This window comes from Mesoplodon densirostris, chromosome 4 (genome assembly GCF_025265405.1).
Source record: "Mesoplodon densirostris isolate mMesDen1 chromosome 4, mMesDen1 primary haplotype, whole genome shotgun sequence".
Lineage (NCBI taxonomy): Eukaryota > Metazoa > Chordata > Mammalia > Artiodactyla > Ziphiidae > Mesoplodon > Mesoplodon densirostris.
In genome coordinates, this window is record NC_082664.1 from 50195089 (window position 1) to 50212336 (window position 17248).

Here is a 17248-nt window from a genome sequence, read left to right on the forward strand (position 1 = left end):
ATCTGTATTGTCTATATGTATAATGAAGTCGGGGGGTGGCATGTACCTAAACCACCAGGGAGGAAGCAGATTAATTAATTATACAAATACATAAACATAACTCATGGTCAAAAACCAAAAAATCACCTTCCCAACTTTATTAAAGAAAATGCAGTGATGGTAAATATCTCTAGAACATAGTCAATTTTCTGGAATTCTTCCCTTGAAGACATGACATTTCCAAACACATGCCAAAGCGTACATGGTTCCCAACTGTACTAAGTAGGTGAGAAGCTGAAATCCTAAAATGTTCATCTTCCAACTTTCCCCAGTCTGTGGTCTGTCTTTGGATCAGCAATAATCGCCTGAACAGCTACTATGGCTTCATTAATCTTTGTCTGTAGCTCTCTGAGCTCCTCTATATGCAGCAGTCGCAGAATTTGAGCAGCTTCATTAAGAACTGCATCTGTTTCATGAGAAACACTGCATTGATCAATAACGTTTGCATATATTCACTCATTTCCCCCAAATATTCACTATTGCTCTAAAAACAGTTTGAATTAAAACAAAATCACTTACCTCCTGTGTCAAAACCAAGAATATGCTTGTCTAAAGCAACAGGCAAGCCCTTTAGGAAAAAAAAGGACAAAAATCAGACTGTATAGTTATACGTTCACATTTTCTCACCTCAAATTGAAAAGCAGCTGGCCATTGTTATTTTAACCCTTTTAGCTGCAGTGGCAAGGTGCCTGAGAATTTTCTCTTTAAATTCGCCTTTTTATGAGTGAGTTTTTTCCTACTACAACTAGTTAGGAAAGAATGGCCTTTACATGTAGCAGGCAGCTAGTCCCGTAACACACCCAATCCTTTAAGACTAGCTCTTTTTTGCAGAAGTGCTGTCACTACTGCTATGGAAGCAAGGTTGAGCAGGGCTGCTACTGTCACCGTTTTAGTTGTAGTAAGCAGCAGTGTACCGGGCAAATAGGACCACTTTTAAGATGATTTTCCTCAAGCAAGTTTACTTTGGAGCACATTAATTTGTCTTTATGAATTGCACAAATCTAAACTATATATAACTTTTTTCTGCAAGCATGATGTTTACCAGATTATCTATATATTAATTTTCAACAGTTCATTTAAAAGTTCCTTTGAAGTCATCTAGGAAAATGAACGGAATCTAAACCATTTAGCTAACCAGTCAGCACCTGCATACAGATGTACCAGAGATGGTGACTAAGGTGGCGCCAACCTGGATAAAGTTCACAATAACTGTCAAATAAAAACGAGGCCAGGCAGTCTAGACTTCCTGCTGGTTATACTGTATAAAATCATGACCAGTTTAAAAAAAAAGTCACTATACTTGCAACGTTACAAATGCTAAGCTGTCACTACTCACTTCTTGCCTAATTATTAATGCAAATCTACCCAGACTCAAAATGCTTTAAAATCACTCGTAATACATTATACACATGAAGAAACAAATGGGTATGAAAATTCTGTGAGCAAAAAACTAGAGTAGAATTGTACTTGAGTAGCTTTCTATGTCAGTCTGGTACCAGAGTTTCTGTTCTCCCTTCATCTGCCAACAGACCACCTAGGAACAGGCACCCCTGAAGATGACCACACACCCCAAATGCTAGTTATGAATGACTGCAAACAAGAACACATAACTATAGAACTCTTCCACTGTATTATTATAGCATAGTATCTTTTGAGATGACATTAAAGTTCAGATTTATTTGGAGCATTGAAAATAAACTGAATTTAACTTTGCAAACAAGAGCAAAGAGATTTGGCTATGGCTTTATTTGCACTGCCTTCCAAACCAAAGGCATAATTTTGCTGAATGATGAATGATTTTATTATGCCAGAACAATTTACTGTCTGTTCTATAGTGTGGGTGAAATAAGCTGATCTTTAATCCAATTTCCAGTGGCCTGATTCATACATAATTAATAAGCCAATAAGAACCTTTAAAAGAAACTGAGTGTCTTTCAGAGGAGACTACACTGCCCCGGCATTAATAACCTTAATACTGTTGGGCTTCGATAAAGATGGGATCAGAGGACAAAAGACATTGGGGAATTGGAGGGTGAGGGAGGCACAATAGAAGGACCAGGGTCCAGAATGTGGACTGTACCCAAGACATTCATCTGTGTAGCAGGAAGGGGCATTATCAGACACCTGCCGCTGCTAACCCCTGAGGACATTCTCTGTACTGACCCATAGTCGAGGACTTCAGGGGCATTTGGGTTTCTTGGAGAGTTCATCTAAAAATATCCTGGATTTATTAACAAGTTACTTTTTTATGATTTATGCTAGGAAATAGAATAAACTGAGATTTCTCTGAAGAAACAAAAGGGTGAAGATAAAGACTTAGATAGAAAAGAAAATGAATTACTAAAAAAGAGAAGGTGTGTCCTGTTTTCTAGCAGTTAGTCAAAATAACCCAGTAAATTTCACAAGTGTAAGTTCTTTTAAATAAACTTTAACTGAGCACATGTGGTGGTTTTGAACTGATAGACTGTGGATATGCTATTGGAGGCTTCTTAAAAGTAATGAAGTGAGATAAACATGAAGTTCATTTTTCACTCAAAAATGACTGGATACAGTTTGCTTCAGAATCAAATTCAATCCCACTGAAGTAAGCTATTCTTTCTCTGGGCAGTTCTAACACAGAATATCTTAAGCATTCTCAGGCAAAGTTCAAACTCATGACAACCAAAAGAAACTTTCAGTAATAATTAATTTAGAAGTTGTTTAAATTAAAAAAACAGCATACCTCTTTTGTTTGATTTGCTTTAGCAACTGCATCCTGTGTCAGGCGCTCCTGGACCAAAATGCGAATTGCCTAAGAAATCCCAAAATAGTATTTTTACTTTTTATCGGCTGTTTGTTATCTTTTCTTCTCTGAGACTACAGAATAAGGATGCCCAATTTGATGAAGTTAGAAATATCTAAATTCATTAAAAAATTCCCCAGCAAATTAAAAATAAAAAAATAGCTACTGTAATCAAAGTTTTCACTTCTAATATTTAATAATGTGGAATGATGTTCATAACAATTACATTTTTTAATAGGTAATTTGTGTGTGCTAAAAAATTTTTTTAAATAAAGAAGGATACATGGCGAAAAAGTATGTCTCCTGTCTACCCAAGCTTCAGCCATACTTTCAGAAAACAATTATTGCTACCAGATCCTTGTGTATACTCACAAGGCCTCTATCAAATTACAAGCATGCTCAGGGATATATGCAAGTGCATGCGCGCCCGCGCGCGCACGCGCGCACACACACACAAACATGCACCTTTGATACAAAGGGTAGCATATCATGCACACTGTCCCTGCTTTCTTCACTTTATTACAGTAAAATGTTTTCAGATCTTTCAAAGGACACATTGTTTTTTTCATTAGCAAGGCATTTTACCACTGCAGACACATGCATGCACGCACCTGCACACACTTAAAAAGATTTTTTAATGGAATTTTAATTAGTGGATGACAGTTGCAACCCCAAGATAAGTGTGAAAATTTGAAAAATTATTTTTAATAAAAACCAAATGCTACATTTGAAAAAGAATTAAACCAATCTAACAGTGATTGCAAATGTATTTACACAGTCCAGTTGCCAAACAGTTAATGTATTGATTCTCGCAGCTGCAATATGGATGTTTTCCATATTGTCATGTATTGTTTGAATGCTTCTTAAAATAACTCAAAAGGACAAACATGCTAGGATTAGAATTTTATAAAGCTTTTGATTATAACTGACTTATATTGTACTTTAGCACCCCAAATATGCTAGCATTGTCTGTTCTCCTCTCACTCAGTTTACGATTAAAGCTGACATAACCACTGTAGAACTGTTCCAAAGCAATTTCTATAATTGCCTGAGTAAGGAACAAGCCTTTGAAAGGGCTAAATTTCACTAAAAACAACTTTTGTCTCTTGGCGTCCAATCTGAGTTGAGAAAATCTGAGTTAACACTCAGATTCAGAATTATAATAATCTAGGAATAGAACAGTATTCCCATATTTCAACTGTCATTTAATAAATACAATTCTAAAAAGGAGAATAAATTATGATCTCTTGTGGGTAGAGTGAAATTATTCAATTTCCTGCAAAGCAGTTTAAAGTAATTTAAAGCTCTTTAATTTCTCATAAAATCAATAATAATTTCTAAAATAACTTCCAAGTCTGGTATCTTAAGTACCACTCCCCTGCCCCTCCCCTTCCCCCCACTAGACTATCATAATTACTTGACATAAATCTTCTGAAGCATGAGTAAATTTTCCCACTCAGAAATAAGAGGCCTCTTTTAGGCCATCAGATTCCCTGCTGTAAGGTATGAACTGAGTGGCCTATCTAGGATGGGGGGCTTGGAGGACAGAAACATTCATTCCTCAAAGAGATTCGGGGGTATGTTTTTGACCAAATTCACCATTACAAATTTGGCATTTTCCACAATCTTAATGAATACAGACCATAAATATTTAAAAGGACTGATTAAACAGAAGTGGGGTGATATAGGAAAAAAAATGGACCAGGACATCCTTGGTAGTCCAGTGGTTAGGACTCTGTGCTTCCAATGCAGGGGGTGTGGGTTCGATCTCTGGTCTGGGAACTAAGATCCCAGATGCCATGCGGCCAAAAAAAAAAAAAAAGGAAGAAAAGAATGGACCATAAGGTCGAGTGCCTAGATTAAAATCCTGACTATCGTTTTCTATGTCAGCTTGAACATTATTTATCTATTATCTTTAAGTTTCAGTTTTTTCATATACATATTTTAAAAAGACACTAGCATCCACCTCTAGGATTGTTGGGAGGACTGAATGAGTCATCTGTGCACAGGATTTAGCACAGTGGCAGGCACACAGTAAACACTCTTTTTTTTTTTTTTTTTCCTGTATGCGGGCCTCTCACTGTTGTGGCCTCTCCCGTTGCAGAGCACAGGCTCCGGACGCGCAGGCTCAGCGGCCATGGCTCACGGGCCCAGCCGCTCGGCGGCATGTGGGATCTTCCCGGACCGGGGCACAAACCCGTGTCCCCTGCATCGGCAGGCGGACTCTCAACCACTGCGCCACCAGGGAAGCCCAGTAAACACTCTTGATATTAGTTAGGTAAGCTAAAACCAATGAATTCAAGAAATCTGCTTTATGTCCCACATTCCTCCAACATTTTCCTCATTCTACCATAGATTTAAATATCAAACACAGTTATTTTTAGAAAACGAAGTTTTTAAAATTATATACAGAGTTTTTGTCAAGAATCAAGAATATGAAGCTGACCTTAAGCATTACCAGGTAATCATCATGACGCTGAATCTGAAGAAGGTTAGCCAAAGCCATTACACCAGCCTTAAAATCAGGATTATTTACTATAAAAGATTAAAAATGGAAACTTACAGCTCTGCAAGCATGTAATTACAAACGTATATGTAAACATATAAACTTAAAAAATATTTTTATTTTCTAGTAACAACAAATCTCTTTAATTTCTAAAATTGCTGACAAAAGCAGTATGGGGTAAATTAGGTAAATTGATGAGATCAATGGTTTTCCTACTAATCAACCAAAGTGAACAATCCAATAAATGACTAAATTAACTCACATGAGGTTTGTTCTGTAACTTTCTCTGCAAGGCCCATTTATGTAACACTATTAATTAACCTTTCTTCCCAAAGCTATTAATTTTAATACACAGATTCCCTTCAATGGACAGTTTTCCCAAAACCTTTTCTCCAAGCAGCAGCTCTAGAGCATCCAAGAAGCTTATTAATTCATAAGGGTAAATCATAAATTACAGGTCACAATCAGTCAGTGAAAGAATATTTAACATTTTATAATCTAAGTAATTAGAATCTTAATACTTTTAAAAGGAGAAAGAATTACTTAAAGACATCTGGGACTTAAAACAATGAAAAATTTTAACACTTGTCTCATACTGCCATTAGATTAGAAAAAATATTTTCTGCACCCAGGAAGGCAAACAATCACCACCATGATTAAATAAAATCAAAACCCCCAAGTTACTATAAGCAGATGAAAGAAGAGCATTTTCAGTTTCAGATATTCAGCTACAAGAGGAGGGAGAAAGCACACTATAACTGACAGTAAAAAACAGCATAGAGAATAAAATATCAACACAAATGTTGTCTACATGAAACATTCTTAATCTACTAAAACCAAATAAACCCAGACTTCATTCTAGGAAGTAAAAAACATTTAAGAAACCAAAAATGTTGATGATCATTTTTATGCATTTATAAACTTACCATCCAAATTGATCAAGGGCTCTGCATTTTTACCTGCATTGTCAGCATTTTTTATATTATCAGGTACCAAGTCCTTGTATTTTTCAGCTGTAAAAATAGGCAAAAATACAATTTGTAGAGCTTCAACTTAAGGTAAAACAAACGTTGCTTATTTACTGAATTTAACTGAGCCAAACTGGTTATAAGCATAAGACAACTCAAGCATTCAAAAAAAAATGCTATAATAAAAAATCTACTAGAAGACAATGTGACTAGCTTTTTAATTAAGCTGAAATGATTATCAGACACAAATATCTTTTCATTAACATTTCTTAGAGTAAAACATTTCAAACACTATCTAAATTTTAGAGAAAGCCTGCTTTTCAGCTTCCTGTCAAACTTGGTAGAAGAATGGGAGAAGGGTAAGTATAGGTCACATGAGGTTAAATACAAACACACTAAGAAGTTTCTTCGCAAATCTTGTGAATGCTGTATACAAAACCAAAAACCTTGCTTTCTAAAAAAATCACTTCAGGGCTTCCCTGGTGGCGCAGTGGTTGAGAGTCCGCCTGCTGATGCGGGGGACACAGGTTTGTACCCCAGTCCGGAAGATCCCACATGCCGTGGAGCGGCTGGGCCCGTGAGCCGTGGCCACTGAGCCTGCGCGTCCGGAGCCTGTGCTCCGCAACGGGAGAGGCCACAACAGTGAGAGGCCCGCGTACCACAAAAAAAAAAAAAAAAAAAAAAAAATCACTTCAAATACACCATCATATACAAACCTAAACTTGTTTTATGGAGACTTAAAATGTAGAATTCCAAAAGGATATTTTATTACTCTTACCTGAAAAAATACTAAATAATAATATTTTAAAAGACTTACAAATCAAAATATTTAATAGTAATTCACCAAACTTAATGCCCAAAATGCCATCTTTGGCTATAGTGCTTATATGATTTGCTAATAAAAAAGAAAAGGGAAAATAAAAGGATTAAAATTTAAATCAGACAGGAGTTAGCTTAAAGGAGCTACTGGCCAAACCTGGAACAATGTAAACATCAAAATACACGATGACAAAAAAGGATTAAGACCCACTGAGTAAAATAAGAATCCACATATCTACACTGATCTGAATAAACAAACAAACATAAACTGGTGAGAAGGGAAAGCTCTTCCTTATAGTAGAAAATGTAAAGGAATGATGGAATTAGAAAAACACCTTCTAGTCATCATAATCAACATAATAATTGACTCAGGCAAAAATCATCAAATGTATACTACAGCTAAGGTTTGAAGAGGAGAAGCATATAGAAATCATCTCGTATCTCTCCACAAGATACGTAATCTTTACACTGAAGAAAGCTTAACCAAGTGATCAGAATAACATGACCAGTATTCAGGCATATCACCAACACATGCCTCCTGATATGATGCACTTAAAAGAACACAACATCACTTCTGTGTTACTCTTAACAAAACTACAAACCCTGAATCTAATCATGAGGAAACATCAGACTCACTCAAACTGAAGGACATTCTACAAAATAAATGTCAGTGTCCTGAAGCATGACGACTGAGTAACTATTCCAGACTGTAGGAGACTAAAGAGACTAAGGGGAATGAATGTAACACATGATCCAGGACTGCTTTGGAGGTTTTTGTTTGCTTGTTTTTGCCATAAGGAACATTGAGACAAATGGTGAAATGTGAATCTCATCTACAGATAACAGTAAAGAATCAAAGTTAATTTTCTGATTTTGATAAATGTACTGTAGCTATGTAAGACAATGACTTTTTTTAGGAAATGCACATAAGGGTAAAAGAGAAATCATTTACAACTTAGTGTCAAATGGTTTAGAAAAAATTAGGAGTAAGTATATATATAGAGAGAGAGAGAGAAGGATAAGGCAAATGAAGTAAAATGTTAATAATATCTGCAGAATCTGAGTATGGAAAAATTCTTTTTACTATTCTTGCAATCTTTCTGTAAATCTAAAATTATGTCAAAAGAGTTAAAAGAATTTAAGTCAGATTTTAATCACCTTAATTGACAAGCTAGCAAAAGGCTTTAAAAAACATTAAGGCACAAACAATAAAAATTCACAATGGTTTTATCAAATAAGAATAAAAATTTTAAATAACTTAAAAGTCAAGAAGAATGCAACTTATTAATGTAAAACCATAAAAGCACAGCAGTGCCTCCTACCGATAAGGGGCAGTGTTTCTCATGCAAACTCAGTTTTTTAATACATTAAAAAAGACCATGCTATCACTGAGAAGTAACTGTACTTAACAGTTACAGTCAACTACAAGGATACACAATCATATGGCATCTACTGTTCTTGGTACAACCTAGGCAACCTAAGTTCAAGTATTATAAAAAATGGGACAAATGGACTAAATAAGGGTAAAATAGAAATAAATTGAGATGCGACTATAATTTTATGTGGGAGTAGCTGAAAAACACTTGAAAAGCTGGAGAATACTTTATTGCAAACTAACAGAGTTCCTACCAACTCAGACCAGAACAGGTAGATTTTGCTAAAGGCTCCATAGTAAAGAAAAAGTCTTTGAGCTTTCCTTAAGATTTCTGCCATAAGGCATCTGAAACTTAAGTTTGAAGAACCAGCAAAAAAAACAGCTGGCTGGTGCTCCACACCAGTATGTATAAACATTCATATATTGAACTTACCAAGCATTTATAGTTGATAAGCACATCTACTGTACACAAGAAACTATGTCAGGTACTGTGGCAGAAAGAATCATGACTGCTCCCTCCCCCGCAAAAAAATGTCCATATTCCAATCCCTGGAACTTATGAATATGGTATCTTACATGGCAAAAGGGACTTTGTGGATGTGATTAAATTAAGGACCTTGAAATTGGGGGTATGGGGGTTATCCTGGATTACCTAGGTGGGCCCAATGTAATCAAAGCATCCTTATAAGAGGGAGGCAGGAAGGTCAGAGTCAGAGAAGATGTGACAATGAAAGCAGAATCACAGAGAGCTTAGAAGATGATATGCTGCTAGATTTGAAGATAAAGGGGCCAGAGTCACAGAATGCAGGCAGCCTCTAGAAGATGGAAAAGACAAAGAAATGGATCTTCCCCTAGAACCTCCAAAAGGAACCAACCCAGTTGACAAATTGACTTCAGTCCTAATACAGATGTTGGACTTCTGACCTCCACAACTGTAAGATAATAAACAGTCTTTTAAGTCACTGAGTTTGTGGTAATTTGTTACAGCAGCAACAGGAAACTAACAGAGGTACCATGTAGGAAACAAAGCTGAGTATCAGCTTACAATTTAGTGGTGCAAGTAAGACATAAGCAAAATGGAAAGTGGCGAATGACTTAAAAAGCTATAGGGTTAAATAGGAAAGCAATGGTTTCTGAATATATAAAAGGAACTATCGTTTGGAAACAAAGTACAGCATTCTAAAACATTTATGTTTCAAAAATTTAGCTTGGTGGGCCATGTGGATGAGACTAGAGGGTGACATAGATCGGAGACTAGTATGAAAGACATTCCAATCATCTCAGGAAAAAGTGGCAAGAGCTTGAATTAGGGCGACAGCAGTGAGGATGGAGAAGGAAAGATATGACAAGGGAAAAACGGATGGAACAGAATGAGAGGAAAAGGGAGAGGCCAAAGACATTAAAAAGGCTTCAAACATAAATGATTAAGAGGACTGGAACTGACAGTCCCATGAAAGAGAACAACATAAATGCAGAGGATGGAGGTAAAGTAAGATAATCAGATATTACATTCAGATGTTAGCAGGCCTTTCAAAATGAAATGGCCTGAGAGAAAACAGTTTATTGGAAAACTATTTTTACTATAGGTACTAACATTCAAAACCTTCCAATGATACAAGTAACTGTAATAAAATAACATTAAACATTAATAATAAATATATTTTGGCCTATAGTGCACATTTGCATTAGATGTATATTTCAGTCTCTTGTGAAATTATCTGCTGCAACCAACACTTGAAATCCTATCAATTCTGGGACAGCAGCAACAAGTGAACTTGAAAGGCTAAGGTACAGACTGAAAGATGGCAAATTCACCAAAGTAATGTGACATTGTGAGAAGACATTCAATTAGCCTTCTTCTTCAGAAGACATCACCTTCAAATTCTAAAAGAAAAATCTAAATACCAATGGAAACCAGTACTTTTAATATCTTATGATAGTAAGGCGACTCTAATTTTAGAAAAGAAAATTCTTTCTTAGACAATTTGGGAGCTGGATACAGAAGAATAATTACAAAAAGTAAATTTTTAAACAGATGCTGTAAAGTGAGATGAGGATGTACAAAACTTAAAATGAACCAAAGGTAAAACAATGTAAGACAAACTGGCAAGTTCCCTACATTTTTACACTCCTTTCCCACCTTTCCTCTCTCTCTCTTGAAAACACACATTCCCCACAAAACATACCATTATCTCCATACTCAAGTCTAACAGCTAAACCAAGAAGCCAGTCGATTGCTTCTGGTCGATCTTGAATCTTGAAAGGACAGTTGACATCTCTGAGATACTGTGAGGGGAATAAAAAGTCTGGTTTCATTATTACTATAAAGTCACAAAATAAAAAAATGGTAGAGTTGAAAGAGACCTTAGTTTGGATCTCTAAGAATTTCTTGTAACATTTACATTACTAAACCTTTGATGCAACTATATAACCCAAAGGAAGGAAACACTTAAGTGTACCACTCAGGGAAAAAAAATGAAGTAGGCCCATCATGCTTTTTGAAACTTTTACTTTTGCAGATTCCAGATAGGGCACCACTGATGTAGAATAACTTCATTTTGTAGATGAGAAAACTGAAGCCTAGAAGTCAACACTTGCTGACAGTTATATGACTTAAATTGGGAAGCTGAATCTAAACTTTCTGATTCTAGGTCTCAATACACATAGAGCAGGTAAATAAAAAGGACTTTAAAAAGGAGGATATACCAAAAACCCCAAACAAAACAAAACAAAACCAATTATTATCTAAACCTTAGCTTTCATATCATGGAAATGCTTCTGAATAGAGTAAGCCATGTGACATACAAGCGTTTGAATAAATGTCAGAAGCTGCATATTCAAATGAGTATGTCCTTAAAATAAGTCTCTTAGGAACTTAAAATCTAATTCCACCAACAATGACGTTACTCAAAACTTCTGGAACTCCTTTTTGGAAATCCTTTGGGGGATAATTAATTAATCAGCACTTTTTAGCCGTAACATACTTTCTAACCAAAAATTTTATCCCCCTGCTTTAAAAAAAAGCACCTCATTCATAAGATTTAGTCATGATGCAAAAAGCAAATCCATGTTCAAAGTATAAAAAAACTTTCAATATTAAGGATATTCAAAAGATGTCTCCTGATCTAAAAGTAATTCCAAAAGAAGTTCCAAATATGCTTTAGGCAATGACATCATCATTCCAAAGAAACCACCTTGAAAGATAATATCAGTGTAAGTTCCAATATATTTATCTTTAGGTTATACTACTTTACTGTCATTTCTGGGTGTTTTTCATCAGAAAGTTTTTTATATTCTTCAATACCCTTCCACATGTGGAACTCTGTATTGTCTTGTACACGTGAGTGGGCCATCATAAGATGTAATATAAGAAATATAAAATCCTAATAATATATTTCAAAGTCTTAAGAAGCCTATCAAAATTTTCAAAAATACCCTTGAAGGGCAAAGGAAAATAATCCAGTAGTAGCAATAATAGTAGTAGAGGCAGGGAAATTAATAAACATATAACACTTGCTATGGGCCAGGCACCTCTGTGAAAAGGTACATAGGTATATTTCAATAACAATACATACCACTGTTATCCCCATTTATTGATAACAATATTGAGCCACAGAATGGTTAATAAACTTGCCCATTGTCAGAGGCAGTATGTAACTTACACAATCCTCTAATTCATAAAACTACAAACTTAGGTACCTAAACACCAGTAAATGAAAATTTAGTCACTTTTCATATTCTTTTTTTATTTAACATTTTTATTGGACTATAACTGCTTTACAATGTTGTGTTAGTTTCTGCTGTATAACAAAGTGAATCAGCTTTACATATACATATATCCCCATATCCCCTCCCTCTTGCGTCTCCCTCCCACCCTCCCTATCCCACCCCTCTAGGTGGTCACAAAGCACCGAGCTGATCTCCCTGTGCTATGCGGCTGTTTCCCACTAGCTATCTACCTTACGTTTGGTAGTGTATATATGTCCATGCCACTCTCTCACTTCGTCCCAGCTTACCCTTCCCCCTCCCCGTGTCCTCAAGTCCATTCTCTACGTCTGTGTCTTTATTCCTGTCCTGCCCCTAGGTTCATCAGAACCTTTTTTTTTTTTTTTTTAGATTCCATATATATGTGTTAGCATATAGTATTTGTTTTTCCCTTTCTGACCTACCGCACTCTGTATGACAGTCTCTAGGTCCATCCACCTCACTACAAATAATTCAATTAAAAATATGGAACACTTCACAAATTTGCGTGTCAGCCTTGCACAGTGGCCATGCTAATCCTCTCTATATCGTTGTTCCAATTTTAGTATATGTGCTGCCGAAGTGACCATTACTTTTCATATTCTTAAAGGAAGAGATCTCATCAAAGTAATAGAGCCAATAAAAATGTTTAATGTAAATAATGATACTGTAAAATGTAATTTTTACTCTAATTTGAAAACAACTCTGTTTTCTGCAAAAACATTACTAAAATTAAACTAGGTCAACAGGAAAGTTATTCCAGCCACAAAAATAAGATAATACACGCAGATCTTTTTAGGATTATTTCTATTGTACATAACTAGGGACAACTGTGTATGTTAAAAATAAGCAAAAACAAGACATAATCTTAGTTTTCAAGCGTGTCAATAATGTCTTATTTTAATATAATACTCTGTTTCTCTGCTATATTTTTAATGTAATGTAAAAATTCTGATTTTTGCCATTTTTAGTATTTAGAGAATATGTGTCACTGTTTATTTAAGAAGTCTCAGTGTTTCTGGACAAAACTATTTCTTCCTTTTTTTTTGAGTGTCTACTTGTGCCATTACCTTCATTAGTTAATAGTCTATAAAGTTAGTTTTCAATGGGCAGCGGGCTAGTCAGGTATAGGGCCCTAAAGGATGTGAATACAGAGTAAGTTTTGCTATAGAGAAAATGCAGAAATGAATATTCATGTATCATTCATTTACATACATACACATATATGTATACAAATAAACACACACAAATATATAAATTCATGAAACAAACAGGTCTCTCTATTGTATGTCAGGCACACATCTAAGTACTGGGGATAAGCGCCTCCTCTCCAGCTACATAAGCTTAAAGCTGACAGTTTCGAGAAACCAGGGATTGGTTGGGAAAGGTGAGGAGTGGGAAGACTAGTCCAGTCATATCACCTAAAACTGCGATACCTCCCCAGTTGGGTCAAGTTCAAACTCTTTATGGCACATGAGCTTTCCTCTCTCCTCAGCCTACCCTATACTCCCCTCCACCCTCATGCCTAATGATTCACCATACTATTTCTATCTAATACTGAATGCTTGGTACGAAGAGATAATACAATCTGCTTTAAAAACAAAAAAGTATGGTAAGAAAAAAGTAAAATCCCTGAAGTCTAGCTTTTCTAACACTGATCATTATTAGTTTTATTTATTTTAAAAGAACACAGTAATTTTAAACCTGCCTGTCTTTATATAATTTTTAGACAAGCTCTCTGTACGTTTTATTTTACTTTCTAATTCATTACCTTTTCAAAGAACTTGGGCCAGTCACTGCTGTGGATGTTTCTTAAATTACCTCTGTCTTCAATCTTGTAGTGTCTGATTTTCTGGTCTTCGAGCCAAACAATAAAGTTTCTAAATTCTGTTTCATCTGCAATAAAAACACCATATAAATCACGAGAAGCACTAGGTAACAGGTAAAACACTTCCTTCACAAACAGTCTTGTGGAATTTTTTTTTTTAACTCCAAAATTATAAGTTACTTGAGCTGCTTGAAGTAGGAGTTGAAAGTGCAGACTTTGGATTAACTTATGTTCATATCCTGGCCTGAATTCAAACTGATTCCAGACATTTAGTGGTTGTGTGAACTTGGGCTAATTACCTAAATTTTCCAGGCCTCAGATTCTTGAGTTACAAAATGGGGAGTAATAGTAAGACTTACCTCATAGGGTTGTTATGAAGATTAAATAAAATATTTAACGATCAAAATAGTGTCTAGCACATAGTTTTGCTATTTAAGTGTCAGTTACTATTCCAGTTCCTATGGGGAAGAGGAGGAGGAAGGACTGGGCCAGGTTAAATTTACAGCAATCATAATGTACAAGAAACTAAATGGCAAACAGAAAGAAGATACTGACTACCATTGTCATTTACTGTTATGGCACATTAAAGGCATTCATGAAAAAGAACAGATGTTGTTTCATTTAATCCTCCCACACCATTTCGAGGTAGGTAATATCCCGATTTTACCAGTGAAAAAACCTGAGGCTCAAAGATTCAAATTCAGATCTAAGCTCTACTACCACTGAACCTTTTTTGTTACATAAAAGGCAAAGCAGAAAAACAAGATTCTATAAATTGACATGCTTCTACAGGAGATCAACAAAACACTGCTATCCTGCTTGGAAATTATTTTCAATTACAAAATTCAAGCTTGAATTCAAATTCAGGCCTCCCTTATGAAGTCTTGAGACTTATACAATGGTCTGAACATCCCAGGTTGTGCTTCATCACTTTCAAACTTATTAGTCTACCACAGGCCAAGAACTCTGGAAGAAAATGAATAGTGGGTAGTAGGTGAGTAGCAGTGGGTAGCAATGTTAATACTTTTTACAATTTTAATGCTGTGAAATCCCAAATACCTTTGTATTTACAATTCAACCGCCCCGCTCGTCTGCTATTAACTTTTTTTGCACGACTCGCACACTGTCATTAGTTCGTTCCTATACGCGCTTGCCCCGACACTGTCAGTCCTGGACTTCGTTCTATCTCGAGCTCAAACTGCCGGATGGGCTCCCACTGCCCCCTCCCCACCCCTTAGTTCCCAAGAGGCAGTGAACGAGTCTTCAAGTTACTCAGCATCTTCCTCGGATTCCAGCACTGTGCTGGCCCACAGCAGGTGCTCACGGTATCGCCCAATCACCCGGGAACCACGGGGCTGAAGGGCTACATCAAAAAGCGAAGACTTTCCCTCTAGAGCGCTGAGGGTGCGGGCGAGGGGGGTAGGCGTGGGGTCTGGAGTTCAGCAAGTGCAGAAAGTGCTGATGCCGAGGCAAGAGCGGGTGACGGGGCTCCGAAGCCGGGGAAGGAAGGCAGAAAGCAGAGGTGCTTGGCGGCCGGGAGGAGAGGAGTCCGGGGGAGACAAGGCCGCGGACGGTCCGGGTGGGGAGCCCAGGTGCCGGCGCTGAGAGAACGGCGGCCGGGCGGCGGGGAAGGGGGGGGGTCACTGACGCGCGGCGGGCCCGGGACCGCCTCCTCACCTTTGCAGTTGAAGCCGGCAGGGTTGTGGTAGTCGAGGGCCGTCAGCTTGCGTCGGAACATGGTGCCCGCTGCTCGCTCCGGTCCCCCGGGCTGCGGCCGGGAGAGGAGAGGCGAGGACGAGCGGGCGGCCCAGATACCGGCGACGCGGCGAGAGGGCGGGCGGGCGCCGGGCGCTCCGAAATGACGGCGGCCTTAGCCAATCGTGGCTTAGGAACGGCCGCCGCTGTCCAATGCCCACCAATCGCGGCTCCGGCTGGGAAGGCGGGGCCACGTCGGGGCACGTTGACGCTCAAATAAACTTTATTGTCAGCCTCCTAGTTGTACAATAGGCAAAAAGCAACTGAGAAGGCAGTTACCTCTTGCTTTCCTCGCCGTCTTGATCATACAAACTGTTTAGTATTTTCAGTGTATTCATTCATTCATTTAATTATTATATGCCTCCTACATAATAGGTGCTCTTCTAACACTGCTAATGCAAAGACTTTTAGCAAGGTTCCTTTACGACTCTTTGGGAGTGATCCACAGGTAAACATACAACGGTAATACTGTGTGATAGTTCCAGACATCACCAGCAGCCACGGAATCTTGAAGCCAGAAACCTGGACTTATCCTTTACTCCCTCTCACTGAAGTTACAACATCCAGTAGTTCATTGATTCCTGCTGTTCTCTCTCATGTCTCTCTCAAATCCCTCATCTTCTCCCAACCCCACTGACGCTGCCTCCAATCAGGCCCTCGTCATTTTTGCTTACTCTAATTGTCTGATTTCTTAGGTCCAGTCTTGCCTTCCCCAATCCATTCCCCCACACAGCAATAATACTGATTTTCTAAAACAAAAACCTGTCCATAACAGTTTAATGCTTAGAATCTTTTAGTGGGTCCTCGTTGCCTTCTAGTAATAATCAAAACTTTTATTTTAACACCCTCTCGGATCCAGTCCCATCTGCTTTCAGACACTGGAGAGACAACAGTGAGCAAGACAGACTAAGCTTCTACTTCATAAAGTTTAAAAGGCCCTTGAGGGAAAACAAGCAATAAACAGACACACAGACACACCCTTTTGCAGTCAAAAGGGTAACTTGTTTTGAGGGAAGAGGATGTACAAAGGCAAGGAGTGAGCAGCAGCACGGCCCAGAGGGGCTAGAGCTTATGGGAGCTGGAGGGTAGGAGAGAATGACAGCTGATGAGACTTGGACAGAGGCAAGGACCTGATCAAGAAAGACCTTTCATGCCACACTAAGGTAAAAAGTGGGGGAAAGCAGCTTTTCAATTTTCTTTTCTGGAATTGACTCTTTAGTGCAAAAAACTAAGTTGTTTGCTCCTAACCATGTCTCTCTATTTCAGGCCCAAAGTTATCAGCCACTTGAAACTCTGGTCATCACCGCCAGGTGTGAGAAGATTGGAAGAGGATTCAGACACAGAGAAGGCTGCAGGGACCCCCAGACTCGAGCAGGGGTTAAAGCTAATTTTGGAAAAGACGTATAGCAGATTATAAGCATTCAACTTCTTT

The 17248-nt window shown here is 37.6% G+C and overlaps 1 protein-coding gene and 1 non-coding gene across 2 annotated transcripts; both read right to left on the reverse strand.

Moving 5' to 3' along the window:
* Positions 1–107: 107 nt before the first annotated feature.
* RTRAF (RNA transcription, translation and transport factor) lies at positions 108–15906 on the reverse strand. Its single transcript, XM_060096216.1, has 8 exons — positions 15739–15906; positions 14005–14129; positions 10676–10775; positions 6254–6340; positions 5268–5356; positions 2762–2830; positions 559–607; positions 108–445 (listed from the first exon to the last, which is right to left on the reverse strand). Exons 1-8 carry the CDS (start codon positions 15797–15799, stop codon positions 291–293), a joined length of 735 nt encoding a protein of 244 aa, XP_059952199.1. The 5' UTR covers positions 15800–15906; the 3' UTR covers positions 108–290.
* Positions 12714–12823, reverse strand: LOC132489681 (U6 spliceosomal RNA). Its single transcript, XR_009532072.1, has one exon. It is a non-coding gene; the product is annotated as a U6 spliceosomal RNA (small nuclear RNA).
* Positions 15907–17248: the final 1342 nt, after the last annotated feature.